Consider the following 12,240-nt stretch of genomic DNA (forward strand, 5'->3'; position numbering starts at 1 on the left):
CAAGAAACTCAATTAACTTCCACTAGCATGAACCCAAAGGGATCCACACCTAAACACATCATAACAAAGTGATCTAGAACCAAAGAATCTTGAACACAGAAAGGGAGAAGCGACATACCATGTGCAAGTGAGCCTCAGTGATACCAACAGCTGATTTCTCATCAGACATCATGGAGTGAGAGGCAGCGAGATGACATATTCCAAGTGCCAGAAGAAAGACTGTCAGCACCTGTTACTCTACTTCAAAACCATGTGGCCACATACACCTTTCCTCAATATCCAACAAAACCAAACGACATTGAAATTATAATGATAGAGAAATTAAGACATCCCCAGATAAACAAAAACAGAAAATCTGTCGCTAGAAGACTTGCCTTACAAGAAATGCTGAAGGGAGTCCTTCAGGATGAAATACAGAACACTAGATAGTAACTTACATCCTCACGCTGCAACCATGTGAATGGAGTTTTGTTCTTCTAATTGACTGTTACCAGTAAATAAGAGTCTATCTATTTTTGTGTGTTCATCTCATATTCAACAACCTTGCTGGATATTAGTTCTAGCAGTCTATCTGCAGATTTTCTGGAAATTTTTTTTTTAAGAGATGGGGTCTCACCCTGCCGCCTGGGATGGAGTACAGTGGCATAATCATAGCTCACTGCAGCCTCCAACTACTGGGCTCAGGCAATCCTCCTGTCTCAGCCTCCCAAAGTGCTGGGATTATAAGCATGAGTCACTGTGGTCAGCCTTGGATATTCTATGCAGATAATTATACCATCTGGAAATAACAATTTAGATTTTTCTCTTTCCAATTCTTATGTCCATTGTTTCTTTTTTTTTTCTTATCACATTATGCCAGCTAGGAGCCCTAGCATACCGAGCAGAAGTGCTAATAGCATCCTCATCCTTTTCTCTTCAACACAGATGCTTCCACTAAGTATCACGTCCTTAATTTTTACCAGAAGAAAGCCTTCTATTTCTGGTTTGTGGAGTTTTTAAATATATATCATGAACGGGATTAGCATCTGACTGTACGCTGTTTCTGCATGTAACAGATGATCTCTATTTTCCCTTTGATCAGACAATGCAGTCATTTTTCTAATGTTAAATCATCCATGTGTTCTTTCATACAGGGTTTTTAAAATCTGTAAAATCCCTGTGATGGGAGCTTTTTGATAACCTTCCCAGATCCTTCCATTGTTACTGATCTGATTCTGTTCTCTGTTCTTGAGTCAGTTTTGGTAACTGAATTTTCTGGGGTGGGGAGAGGAACCCCACTGCAGTGGCCATCGCACCCCCGGACCTGGTGCAGCCTGTCCACATGCACGTCACAGTGCAGTCCCCTTAGCAGCTCAAAGATGCATTCCAAGCTCTTCTGGCATCTATTGCTACTAATGAGAGATCTGTTGTCAAATTATCATCCCTTCATGCTTAGCCAGTCATTTCTCTCTAGCAGCTCTACACATGTTTCTCTGCCTTTGATGTCCTCCAGTGTCATGATGACCTATCTATGTGTGGATACATCACGCCCAAGACTCACAAAACTTAGGGGATAAAACATTAGATATCACCAAAACACTGCACCCTGAGCCCTTCCACTCGGTAGAAATAACTCCCTTATTTTGAAGTTGTTTACCACTCTCACAAATGTTTTTATTCCTTTAGTAGATATGTATCAATGTTTCCCATGCTTAAAATTGTATCTAGATAGTATCATTCTACGTAGATCCTTCTGTAATTTCCTTTTTTCTCCATTTGATTTGATCCATTTTCACTGCTCTCTGTAACATTTCATTGAGTAAATCTATTGCAATTCATTTATTCATTCTATTGATGAACATTTAGGTTGTTTCTGGCTTTTCTTACTCTAACAGTGCGACAACAAATATTTTGTTTTGTTTTGTTTTGAGACAGAGTCTTGCTCCGTCACCCAGGCTGGAGTGCAGTGGCGGGATCTTGGCTCACTGCAACTTCCACCTCACAGGCTCAAGTGATTCTCTTGCCTCAGCCTCCTGAGTAGCTGGGACTACAGGCATGTGCCACCATGCCTAGCTAATGTTTTTTGTATTTTTAGTAGAGGTTTCACCATATTGGCCAGGCTGGTCTCAAACTCCTGACCTTAAGTGATCTGCCTGCCTCAGCCTCCCAAATACAACAAATATTTTGTATACACTTTCTTGGGCATCTACTAGGGTATACACCTAGGACCATATCTTCTAGCTTACCAGAAATGCCCACCATAAGCTTTACCCATTTACATGGCTTCTGAGGAAGTGAACACATCCTTTCACTCTACCTCACCCACAGTTATAGCACCATTTTTATTTTTGCTAATTTGATGGTTTAATTTGCAAGCCCTTAAATTACTAGTAAGGTTGAACACCTATTTATATTTATTGGCTATTTTGGGTTTCCTCTTCTCTGAACTGCCAGGTCATATACTTTGCCCATTTATTTACTGGACTGATTTGCATATTTATTCAAGAAACTCATCTTTATATTTTGTGCATTGTAAATATCTTTCCTGCAAAAAGCTTTTCTTAGACAATGATGAAAGAATTCTGATATGTAGCATGTCTTAATATATGCAGTTATATTCTATATATATTTTTTTGAGACACAGTTTCACTCTTGTTGCCCAGGCTGGAGTGCAATGGCACAATCTCGGCTCACCGCAACCTCTGCCTCCCGGATTCAAGAGATTCTCCTGCCTCAGCCTCCCGAGTAGCTGGGACTACAGGCATGCACCATGCCTGGCTAATTTTGTATTTGCAGTAGAGATGCAGTTTCTCCATGTTGGTCAGGCTGGTCTTGAACTCCCAACCTCAGGTGATCTGCCCACCTTGACCTCCCAAAGTGCTGGGATTATAGGCATGAGCCACCGCGCCTGGCCGTCATATTCTATATTTTCTACTAACAATGTTAAAGGTTTTTTTTTCATATATAGGTTCTTATTAACTCCCATCCCCACCTCCCACCTCCTAGAATTGATTTTGTGTGAGGCAGAGATCTAATTTTATCTTTCCTCATATATGGATAACTAATTGCCCTGGCACAATTTATAGGTGTATGTAAATCTCATTTATAATGCCTTCAAACTGCCATATATGCATGTTTAAAGATCTCAATTTTATTTCATTGGTTAGTCTACACTTAGGCCAATTAACACATTGTCTTAATGGTCACAGCTTTGTAATATATCTTGATATCTGATGGATAATTTCCCTTGCTTGTTATTCTACTTCAAAATTGTTTGACCACATATGCCTTTCTTCAATTCTGGAAAATTCTCAGCCATTATCTTTTCAACTATTCTGCTCAAACATTCTCTAAAGTCCTTCCTTCTGGATTTCCTAATAGGCATTCTCATTCTTTCCTCTATGACTCCTAATTACACTTTTATACTATCCATCTTTTTATCTCTCTTGCTGTGCTTGGGGGATTTATCCAGCTCTATCTTCTAATTCACTAATTCTGTTTTTAACTGTGTCTAATCTGATGACTTTTTAAACAAACTTCAATGAACATATCATGCACTTTTAGTTCTTTTTAAAAAAACCTTCCAATTTTTTTTCAAACTGTCTTCCTTTCTTACTATGGCTCTATTTCTTCTTTAATCATTTTATAAAATAACTACAGGATACCTCAGAGACATGGCAGGCTTGGTTGCAGAACACTGCAATAAAGTGAGTCACACAAATTTTTTGGTTTCTCAGTGCATATACAAGTTTTGTTTATAATATGCTTGTAGTCTATTAAGTGTGCAACAACATTCTGCCTAAAAATACGTACACACCTTAATTTAAAAATACTTTGTTGTTTAAAAATGCTGACACAGAAGCATGAGATGAGGATATGCTTTTGGGACAATGGCACCAAACAGACTTGTTCAATGCAAGGTTGCCACAAATCTTCAATGTGTAAAAACCACAATACCTTCAAAGCACAATAAAGTGAAGTGCAATAAAATGAGTTGTGCCCGTACTTTATACCCAACTTCAGGTTCTTCAATTATTTCAGATTGTTAGAGACTTCGATTCTACCGTTTATTTCCTGACCCCTCTTCTCACCATGGTGGTAGATTTGTTTATGTGCTTATTTTTCTAGTGTGATCTTATCCTCCGTGGGGGTTGTTTTATCTCCAAATCTCCTACACACTGGGTGGTGGAGGCATGCCTACAGGACAGTTCCGCACCTGCTGCCACCCAAGGCCTTCAGGACTTCAAAGGGCTGCAACTGTTTTTATGGCAGGGCTTCTACTTTTGGTTCCTGTACGACTGAGATAAAAAAAACTTGGAGCCCATACCCATGCATGGCCTGGTATTATAATTTCCAGTCCCCTTTTAGGGTATAATCAGATCTTCAGGCTCTAAACTTTATGCAAGGATCCAAATTCTAGCTCCCACACCTCTGTTAGGCCAAAACCACATCTATCTCTGGACGTGAGCATTCCAGTTCCCAGCCCTGGGTGCATTCTAGGACCAAACCCAACAAGTACCCAGACCCAGGAATGGCCACTAAAGAGTGTGTTGGTCCCAATGGCTCTACTTTTGTTTTCTCTCTTCGCCTATTACATGATCAGCTGTGTGTTTTTTATCAGAGTCTACCTTGAGTCTCTGCAGCAGGAGGGGGACACATCTGTGTTGGTTTTATCTAACATGTTTGTAGGAAGTCTAAATTGAACTTTTTTCTTTTTTCTTCTAGTCATCTGAAGCCCCTCAGCTCCTTCAGCACCAGAAAATGACCTAAATAACAGTTAAAAATTTTTTAAAGGTAGTTTTTCAATATCCATATTCCAGAGAAAGTACTCACTGTCAGCTACTGCTAGATGCTAAATCTGAAGATTTTGTCAGTGGTCTATTCATACCCATCTATTCTGGGATTCGTATTTGGCTATACTGACACAGCCAGACTCTTCCATTCCCAGCTTATTCCCTCACAGTGTGAGTAAATCAGCCCTGTGTCTTAGCCAAGAGCTTCTCACTGTGTCTGGGGATGAAGTCCACAAAAACCAGCACTGTCACTGCCACAGTTCTCAGAGGGTGTTCGAGCCTGACGCTGGGCTGCCAGTCTTGGGGAGTGATGCCGGCATGCTGACTGCAAACACACTGATCAGCCAAAAAGAGCAGAAAGCAGAGGGGGCTCCAAGCAGAGTGCTCAGGCCCCTGCCTCCCCATCAACCACGGTGCATGGCAGGCCAATGGCTTAGCCCCTGGGGACCTCACTTTCCTTATCTGTAAATTGACAGGGTTAGACCAATGAACTCCAGGATCCTTGACAAACCTGGGGGTAGAAATGCATGGAGCACAACTTGATTCTTACAGAATGATCAATGAAGTTCCCGCTGATCCCTCCATGATTGTGTTTTCTTCTCTCAGGACAGAAGAAGAAAGAACTGACAAGGATGCTTGCTATCAGCTGTTGCCGAGACAGGACACAAAGAGCAGGGTGCTGCGCATCGATCTCTGTTCATCGATGTCAGAACGTTACATTTCCATCTTTGGTCCCGTCCCCAGCTTGACACTCGGACCTGCCCTAGCAAGCACAGGCAGCGTTCTCAGCCGTCACTGCAGGCACCAGAGGAAGGCAGAGATCACTGGGTTCCAAGGCTTCCTGTTCTAGTGCAGTATTTATAGATGATGTAGGTGTAGAAAGCAATGACCAATAATGTACAGATATGTAAACAAAATAAACAGAAATACTTTAAAGGTAACCCATTTGGAGATAAAAAGAAATACAAAGAAAAAATGCATCCATTTAGAATCAGAATAATCATACTTTGGCTCCTCCTGGTGTCCCTACAAGGGAAAACTGAACCAAAACAATAGGTTTGGACCAAACACCTCCCTTCCCCTGCCCTCAATTTCTACTCCTACGTTGCCTGACTCCACACACACAGACATGCACACACACTACATATGTACACAGACACACACATGCACACACACCATATATACCACACACACCATATATACCACACACACAAATGTTGTCAGGCAATAGATTTCAATGTCAAAAAGTGAATAATACGGAGGCTTATTAAGACTGCTCCTTTGCTATTTACCCTCAATGAAAAAAAAGAAAAAAAGATAAGGCTAATGACAATGCTGGTATCCAGAATCAACGTGGGGAGCGGAGGCTCCATGGCACCAGGAAACACCATGTTTTGCATGCTGGCTTTTCAGTGGTAACTCCCTACCCGTTTGAGTAATAAAAACCAATAACCACAGATAAAAGGCAGCGAAGGAGCATTAGCGATGGGCAACATTGAAGGGCCTGACTGTATTTTTAACTTTCATGTCCAGGCTCTCGGGACTCATGTGGCTTATCACCAGGATCAGCCCTGCCAGCACTCTGGAGTGCCAAGCTTGCAGACTACTGACTGAGCCCTTGCAGGGGACAACACAGGCCCGGAGACCCCTGTTAGAAACAGCAACTTTCCTCCCCAGGAGAATCTGTCCATTCATTAGCTGATTAGCGCTGGTAAGAAAACAGAAACCAATCTAGGTATATTTCAAACAGAGGGACTGTAACAGGATTTGGCTACACAAATGATGGAAGAGATGAGAAGCCAAACGGGGGAGCTGATATGGTTCAGCTCTGTGTCCCCACCCAAATCTCATCTGGAATTATACTCCACACGTGTTGGAAGGGAGCTGGTGGGAGGTGACTGGATCATGGGGGCTGACTTCCCCTTGCTGTTCTCGTGATAGTGAGTTCTCATGAGATCTGGTTGTTTGAAAGTGCATGGCACTTCCCCTCTGGCGCTCTCTCTCTCTCCTGCTGCCATGGTAAGGCATGCTTGCTTCCCCTTCACCTTCCACCAGGATTGTAAGTTTCCTGAGGCCTCCCAGCCATGCTTCCTGTACAGCCTGTGGAACTGTGAGTCAACTAGATCTCTTTTCTTTATAAATTATCCAGTCTCAGGTAGTTTTTGTGTGTGTATGTGTGTGTGTTTTTTGGTTTTTTTTTTTTTTTTTTTAAATGATGGAGTCTCATTCTGTCACTCAGGCTGGAGTGCAATGGCGCAATCTTGGCTCAATGCAACCTCCACCTCCCAGGTTCAAGCGATTTTCCTGCCTCATTCTCCCAAGCTGGAATTACAGGCACCAGGTAGTTCTTTATAGCGATGTGAAAATGGACTACTACAGGAGCCAAACACTCACCAGGAGGACAAAGGGAGGAGGTGGACCTCGCAAGAGATGGGCCCAGAGGGACTACTCTGCAGGAGCTATGTACTGCGGGAGGGGCTAGAGAGAGAGAGAAATGCTCTGGCTTCCTCCTCCTTCTCCCCCACATTGCTGTGTCTCACCAATGCCTCACATTGGCTGGATTCTCCCAGAAGTCAGAAGCAAAGGAGTCTGGGAAACACACTCTACACCACACAGAGGAGGGGCAGACAAAGGAGGTCGGAGCTGAAAAAAAAACAGGCAACGGGCTGACCAGTGACCCAATAAGATCTGAGGGTGGCCCCTTCTCCAGAGGATTCCAGCACTGAGAGGCTACAAAACGTCAGAGACCAGAGACCACCAGGAAAACACGGTGCTGAGGAAATATCATCATATCTCCCCTCAACCAATATCCTAAATCCTTTCTACAGTTCTCTGCCTTATAAGCCTTCCTCCCCTTTTCATGTACCTTCTTTTGATTATTTTGGAGACCTCTGGCAGACCCCTAAGGTTTCATTTAATTGCTCTGAATTTGCAAGGAGCAGCTTCATTTCCATTTCACACTTGGTTACCGTGTGGCCTGTGCACACGCAAGCCGCGCGATCCGGGAATGGAAGCCTGCAGCCTAGGTGACTGCCCAGCGTGGGAGCCATTGGTGGCAGGAAAGGAAGCCTCCTAGCCATGGCGATCATCCTCTATGAGACTTGCAGCCCCAGACAGCGCACGACAGGGAGAGCAAGCAGCCCGACCCTGGGCAGGAGCGGACGCCCTGGATGCTGCAAGACCGGGTCCCACCACATTCATTTCGATCATCAGTAACATGAGCAGGGTGATTCAGGGCTACGAGGTGACGCTCCTAAATAATAATGTACAGCAGGAGATAAACCCTAACAGTAATTACTACAAGAAACCACCTCAGTCACTCCTGAAATAGTAACCATTGTAACAACGGTTACAATGCGCCAGAATGGGTCAACAGAAATAGACCGAAATGCAAACTTGGAAAATGAGGTTGAAGAGGTCTACCGAGGACATCCTTGCATATGAGAAAATGTCAAAACCCTGTATGTGTGAGAAACAACTCAATCATAAACATAAGAAAAAGCTTAGGAACAGAAGGACCACCAAGCTCAGACGGCTATACTGAGAATTCAGAGCAGAACAGATCAGATTAGCTGACATCCTACGAAGGTCAAAAATACACTAGAGAATTCAGGATGCAAGGGAGCTTACTGGAGAACAGCCACCAAATAAACTGAGAATCACATGTTAAGTTTCCCATTAGGAATTCCACACAAACTACCCCTCACATCACCTTGGCTTCTCTCTGACCAAGAGAACCATTCTGAGCTGCCTACGGGCATCATGGGAGAGTGGGCAGGCCCACGTGTAAGCAGGCATTTGTGAATGGAACTGCAAGTTTAATAAAGTCTTCTGAAATTTGGAATTGTGCCCCATTGGTGATTTATTGTTAAGCACGACTCCCAGGGATCTTGCATCTCTAAAAATACTATTTGCTTTTTATTTAACACTGAACCTTTTGATGTTTTATAATACAAAAATAGTGTCTTATTATTTTAAAAGCTTAGGAGAGAAACTAGCCATATTATTAGAAGAAGAAGATATATGCAGCTATAGTCTGTTCAAATATCAAGAGGTGTGACTTTTCAAATTCACATTTCAATCTTTATTTACATTAGACTTTCAGAAGTAGTGGGTGTAAATATTAAAACGCCCAAGCCTGGGTGAAATTTTATTGAGAATAACTACAAATAAAAGGAAACTGATTTTTTAAAGTCAGTTTCTGAAATTTAGATGAAAAGAATATTGAGTATTAACAAAAAAATGATATTTACATATCAATGAAGGTTTTCTGCTCATAGATTCATTTCCTACGCAACATAACAGAGGCAAGCTTGGGGAATTACAAAGAAAGGAAAAACCCTAATCAAATAGGTACTGTTGTTCAAACAGAATATTAGCCAAAATGATCCAATCAGTTGCTTCAACTAAATTTTTTTTTTCTTTAAGCCATTCATGCCAGAACACAAGCTCTCAAAGCAATAAGAATCTGTACTACATTCCAAGTGTTTGCTTCCAACAGATGGGGGGATGTGAAAGATACATTCCATGGAAATGGGGTGGGGACAAAGAAGGCACCGGTCAGTCATCGGCAAACAAGGAATGCAACCCCAATGGAGGCATAGTTCTCAAAGTAAGCATTATTCGTTTGTATTCTAGGGTATGTTTAACAGTTACATGAATCAACCTAAGCATACTAAATTCAAGTTGCTGGATCTTTAATTTCAACATTGTTCAGAATTACACCATAGAATGCAACATAACCTATGAAAATTTTTCTAAAGAGAGTACAAAAAGTAGCAAAGTATACCTTCATGGAATGAGTTACATACTAAACTTTGTTTTCCTATTTGTCTAAGGACTTCAGATAATTAGAGGTTCACCCTGTCATCAGACACGGTGATGGCTGTCATGGTTTCAGGTCTCCGTTTGAAACAAAATCAGTGCTTATCATTGTAAAACACAGTAGCTTACAGTATGTCAATTGAGGATCTCCATAATTTATTGACTCAATCTTTTGCTTATCAAAAACAGCAATACATTTCTCTAAAGATCTTTAGGGGGCAATCTCAGAAATACACATACACACACGCACAAATTCCTGGTTTCTAGGTGGAATTTAAATATAATTCTATTTTATTGCAATATTAAGATTCCAAATGTAAAATTAAAGAAACCCAAGAATTATAGAGGTTATCAAAGACATATTAACTTGTTCTTGGAGTAAGTTCAAAATTAATAACAAAGGTATTATTATGCTAATATATACTTTATGATATTCTGCCCAGTAGAAGAGACTGAGAATCTGACTCTGGCAGTTTCTGACCTCCCTTTACTTTGAATTAATGGTGTGAACACTGTGTTTGCTTCTGAAATCTGTGATTTATGTGAAGTTTATGATAGAAACATGCAGGAAAAGCATAAACAGGGAAAAGAAAAAAGCAATGTTGATTGCTATTTGGAAAATTAAATGAGAAAGATCTTTTCTCCAAGATGTCCTTAAATGATTCTCTATTTTAACCAAATCCAGTGGCCTGGTACCTTTCCTAAACCCTGTTTTTTAGAAGGAATTTTAAATGTATTTGCAATTTATATTTCCAATCTGAAGCTGGACACAAATTAGTTTGTACACCGACAGAATGCTAAGAAAAGCTTAAATCAATTTTCACCTTTTTATTTATGTTCCTCATTCTTCAGAAACATAATTGCAGTTTTTATTAACTTTGTTTTATGGATCTAATATTTAAGAAGAAGTCTATCTTTTATGTCACAGCAAGAAGGTTAATGCACTTACAGATTCCCCTGCAATACATCTTGGGCAAGGCTGGGCTGAGCTCCTTCCACCATTCTGAGAAATCTAGTTAACAAATCACAGTTGCAGATATATCAGAACAATGATTATTTACACTTTCTATTAAAATATTTCAACATGCTCACAAGTAGTTTGGTGGGAACAGGAACATACCCCTGTACTTAGCCTCCCCTGGCCACTCTCTGGCCTTGGTGCTGGGGGGCAGCCTCTTGATGGAGGCTCCCGGTCCTCTGGGCCCCAGGACGCCAGGGCACAGGCATTCACCTGGTGGCAGCCACGCTCATGCCCACTGGCTTCTAATCTCCTACATACCCGTTTCTGAAACAAACAAAATTTTACTTTAGATGGTCTCATAAAGCACACAACACTCTAATTGAATTTGCTTTCAGAAAACTTCAGCTGCAAATACAGACCCCTGTGGAGCTGGAAAACTTTATAGGGCATTTGAGGAGATGACTTTAAACTTTATCTTTTCAGAATAACAATCATCCATTACATTTAACCTCATTATTTCTTGCATTGCCTGATATTTACTTAGCTTTATACATTTAAAATAGTCATTTCAAATAATTTTGGCTGAAACTCTTGTAATAAACTATGGTGACTGGTTTATTGATATTGAAAATGTGCAAAACCTATAAATTTTGTTCAAGAAACTAGTTATATGCTTTTGCTTAGTATCAAATTACATACTTTCTTAATATAATATGAATAATTCACATGTGACTACTTCTGTGTCTCACTGGCACTGAAGAGCAAATTAATTTTATTTACAAAGTTTGCATACACAGTCCATAACTGATAACCTTTGGGAAAGTTAGCATTTGGTTTTTACTACTATGTGAACTAAAGAAAATAATTACAAAAGGAATCCTGTAATGCTAAAGAAAAAGAGTACTCAGTTTGAAAGTCCCAAGACTTTGTGTATTTTTAGGGTAACAATGTTGTAACTGACACAGAGTTTCAGAGGCAGGAGGACCTCTGTAAACAGTCATGGAGGCCACCCTGGCCCAGGGCCAGCAATCCACCCCAGGAGCCCTGGCAGCCAGCCCAAGAGGCCCCGCTGCTGGACAGCCCCGATGTCAGAACACACTTCCTGGTACACTGGCATCTCCCCAACCTCTGCAGTCACTTGCAAACCACCTTTATCACTTTTGCAAAATGTGTTTATTATCCGTACTACTATTATTTAATATATTCTTAATGGACTTTTTTCACTTAATGCATCTACACAATATAGAAACCTTATGACAGACTAGAAATGATGCATTAAAAATGGGAGATGAGGGAAAAGGAAGAGAGGAGATTTCTCATTATTGTATAGTTCATTATCGTATAAGCAACAGGTGAGTATTAACTGATGCTGAAAAAACTGAGAGACAATAAAGGGTTAAATAATAAAACAGGGGACCTAAGGATATTAAATCGGTTTAAATACAAATAATCACTAGAAAATACAAATCCTTCTACATCCAAAATTTTAAAAGAACAAGATCCAACTATACAGATGTACTTAAAATCAAGTGATTCTGAAAGGCTAAAAATAAAAAGGATGGACCAAGGTATAATAGAAAAATAAAAACAAAAAGAGAGCAGGAGCAGATCACATAGAACATAAGCCCCAAAGTGTTAAATACAACCAAGGACTTTTTTTTAATGCTAAAAGCCACAGTTCAC

The 12,240-nt window shown here is 40.7% G+C and overlaps 1 protein-coding gene across 2 annotated transcripts in view; it reads right to left on the reverse strand.

The window, feature by feature from the left end:
• Positions 1 to 12,240, reverse strand: part of C8H10orf143 (chromosome 8 C10orf143 homolog) — a 50,863-nt gene that overhangs the window by 7,460 nt on the left and 31,163 nt on the right. The window contains exons 2-3 of one of the 2 annotated variants that reach the window (XM_019034317.4): positions 10,717 to 10,881; positions 10,546 to 10,608 (exon numbers count right to left, since the gene is read on the reverse strand). The exons of the other annotated variant lie outside the window; for it this stretch is intronic. Of the exons in view, the coding sequence (XP_018889862.1) occupies positions 10,546 to 10,608; positions 10,717 to 10,881 (228 nt within the window). The remainder of the gene's footprint in view (positions 1 to 10,545; positions 10,609 to 10,716; positions 10,882 to 12,240) is intronic. 2 annotated transcript variants of the gene reach the window in all.

Source organism: Gorilla gorilla, chromosome 8 (assembly GCF_029281585.2).
Source record: "Gorilla gorilla gorilla isolate KB3781 chromosome 8, NHGRI_mGorGor1-v2.1_pri, whole genome shotgun sequence".
NCBI lineage: Eukaryota > Metazoa > Chordata > Mammalia > Primates > Hominidae > Gorilla > Gorilla gorilla.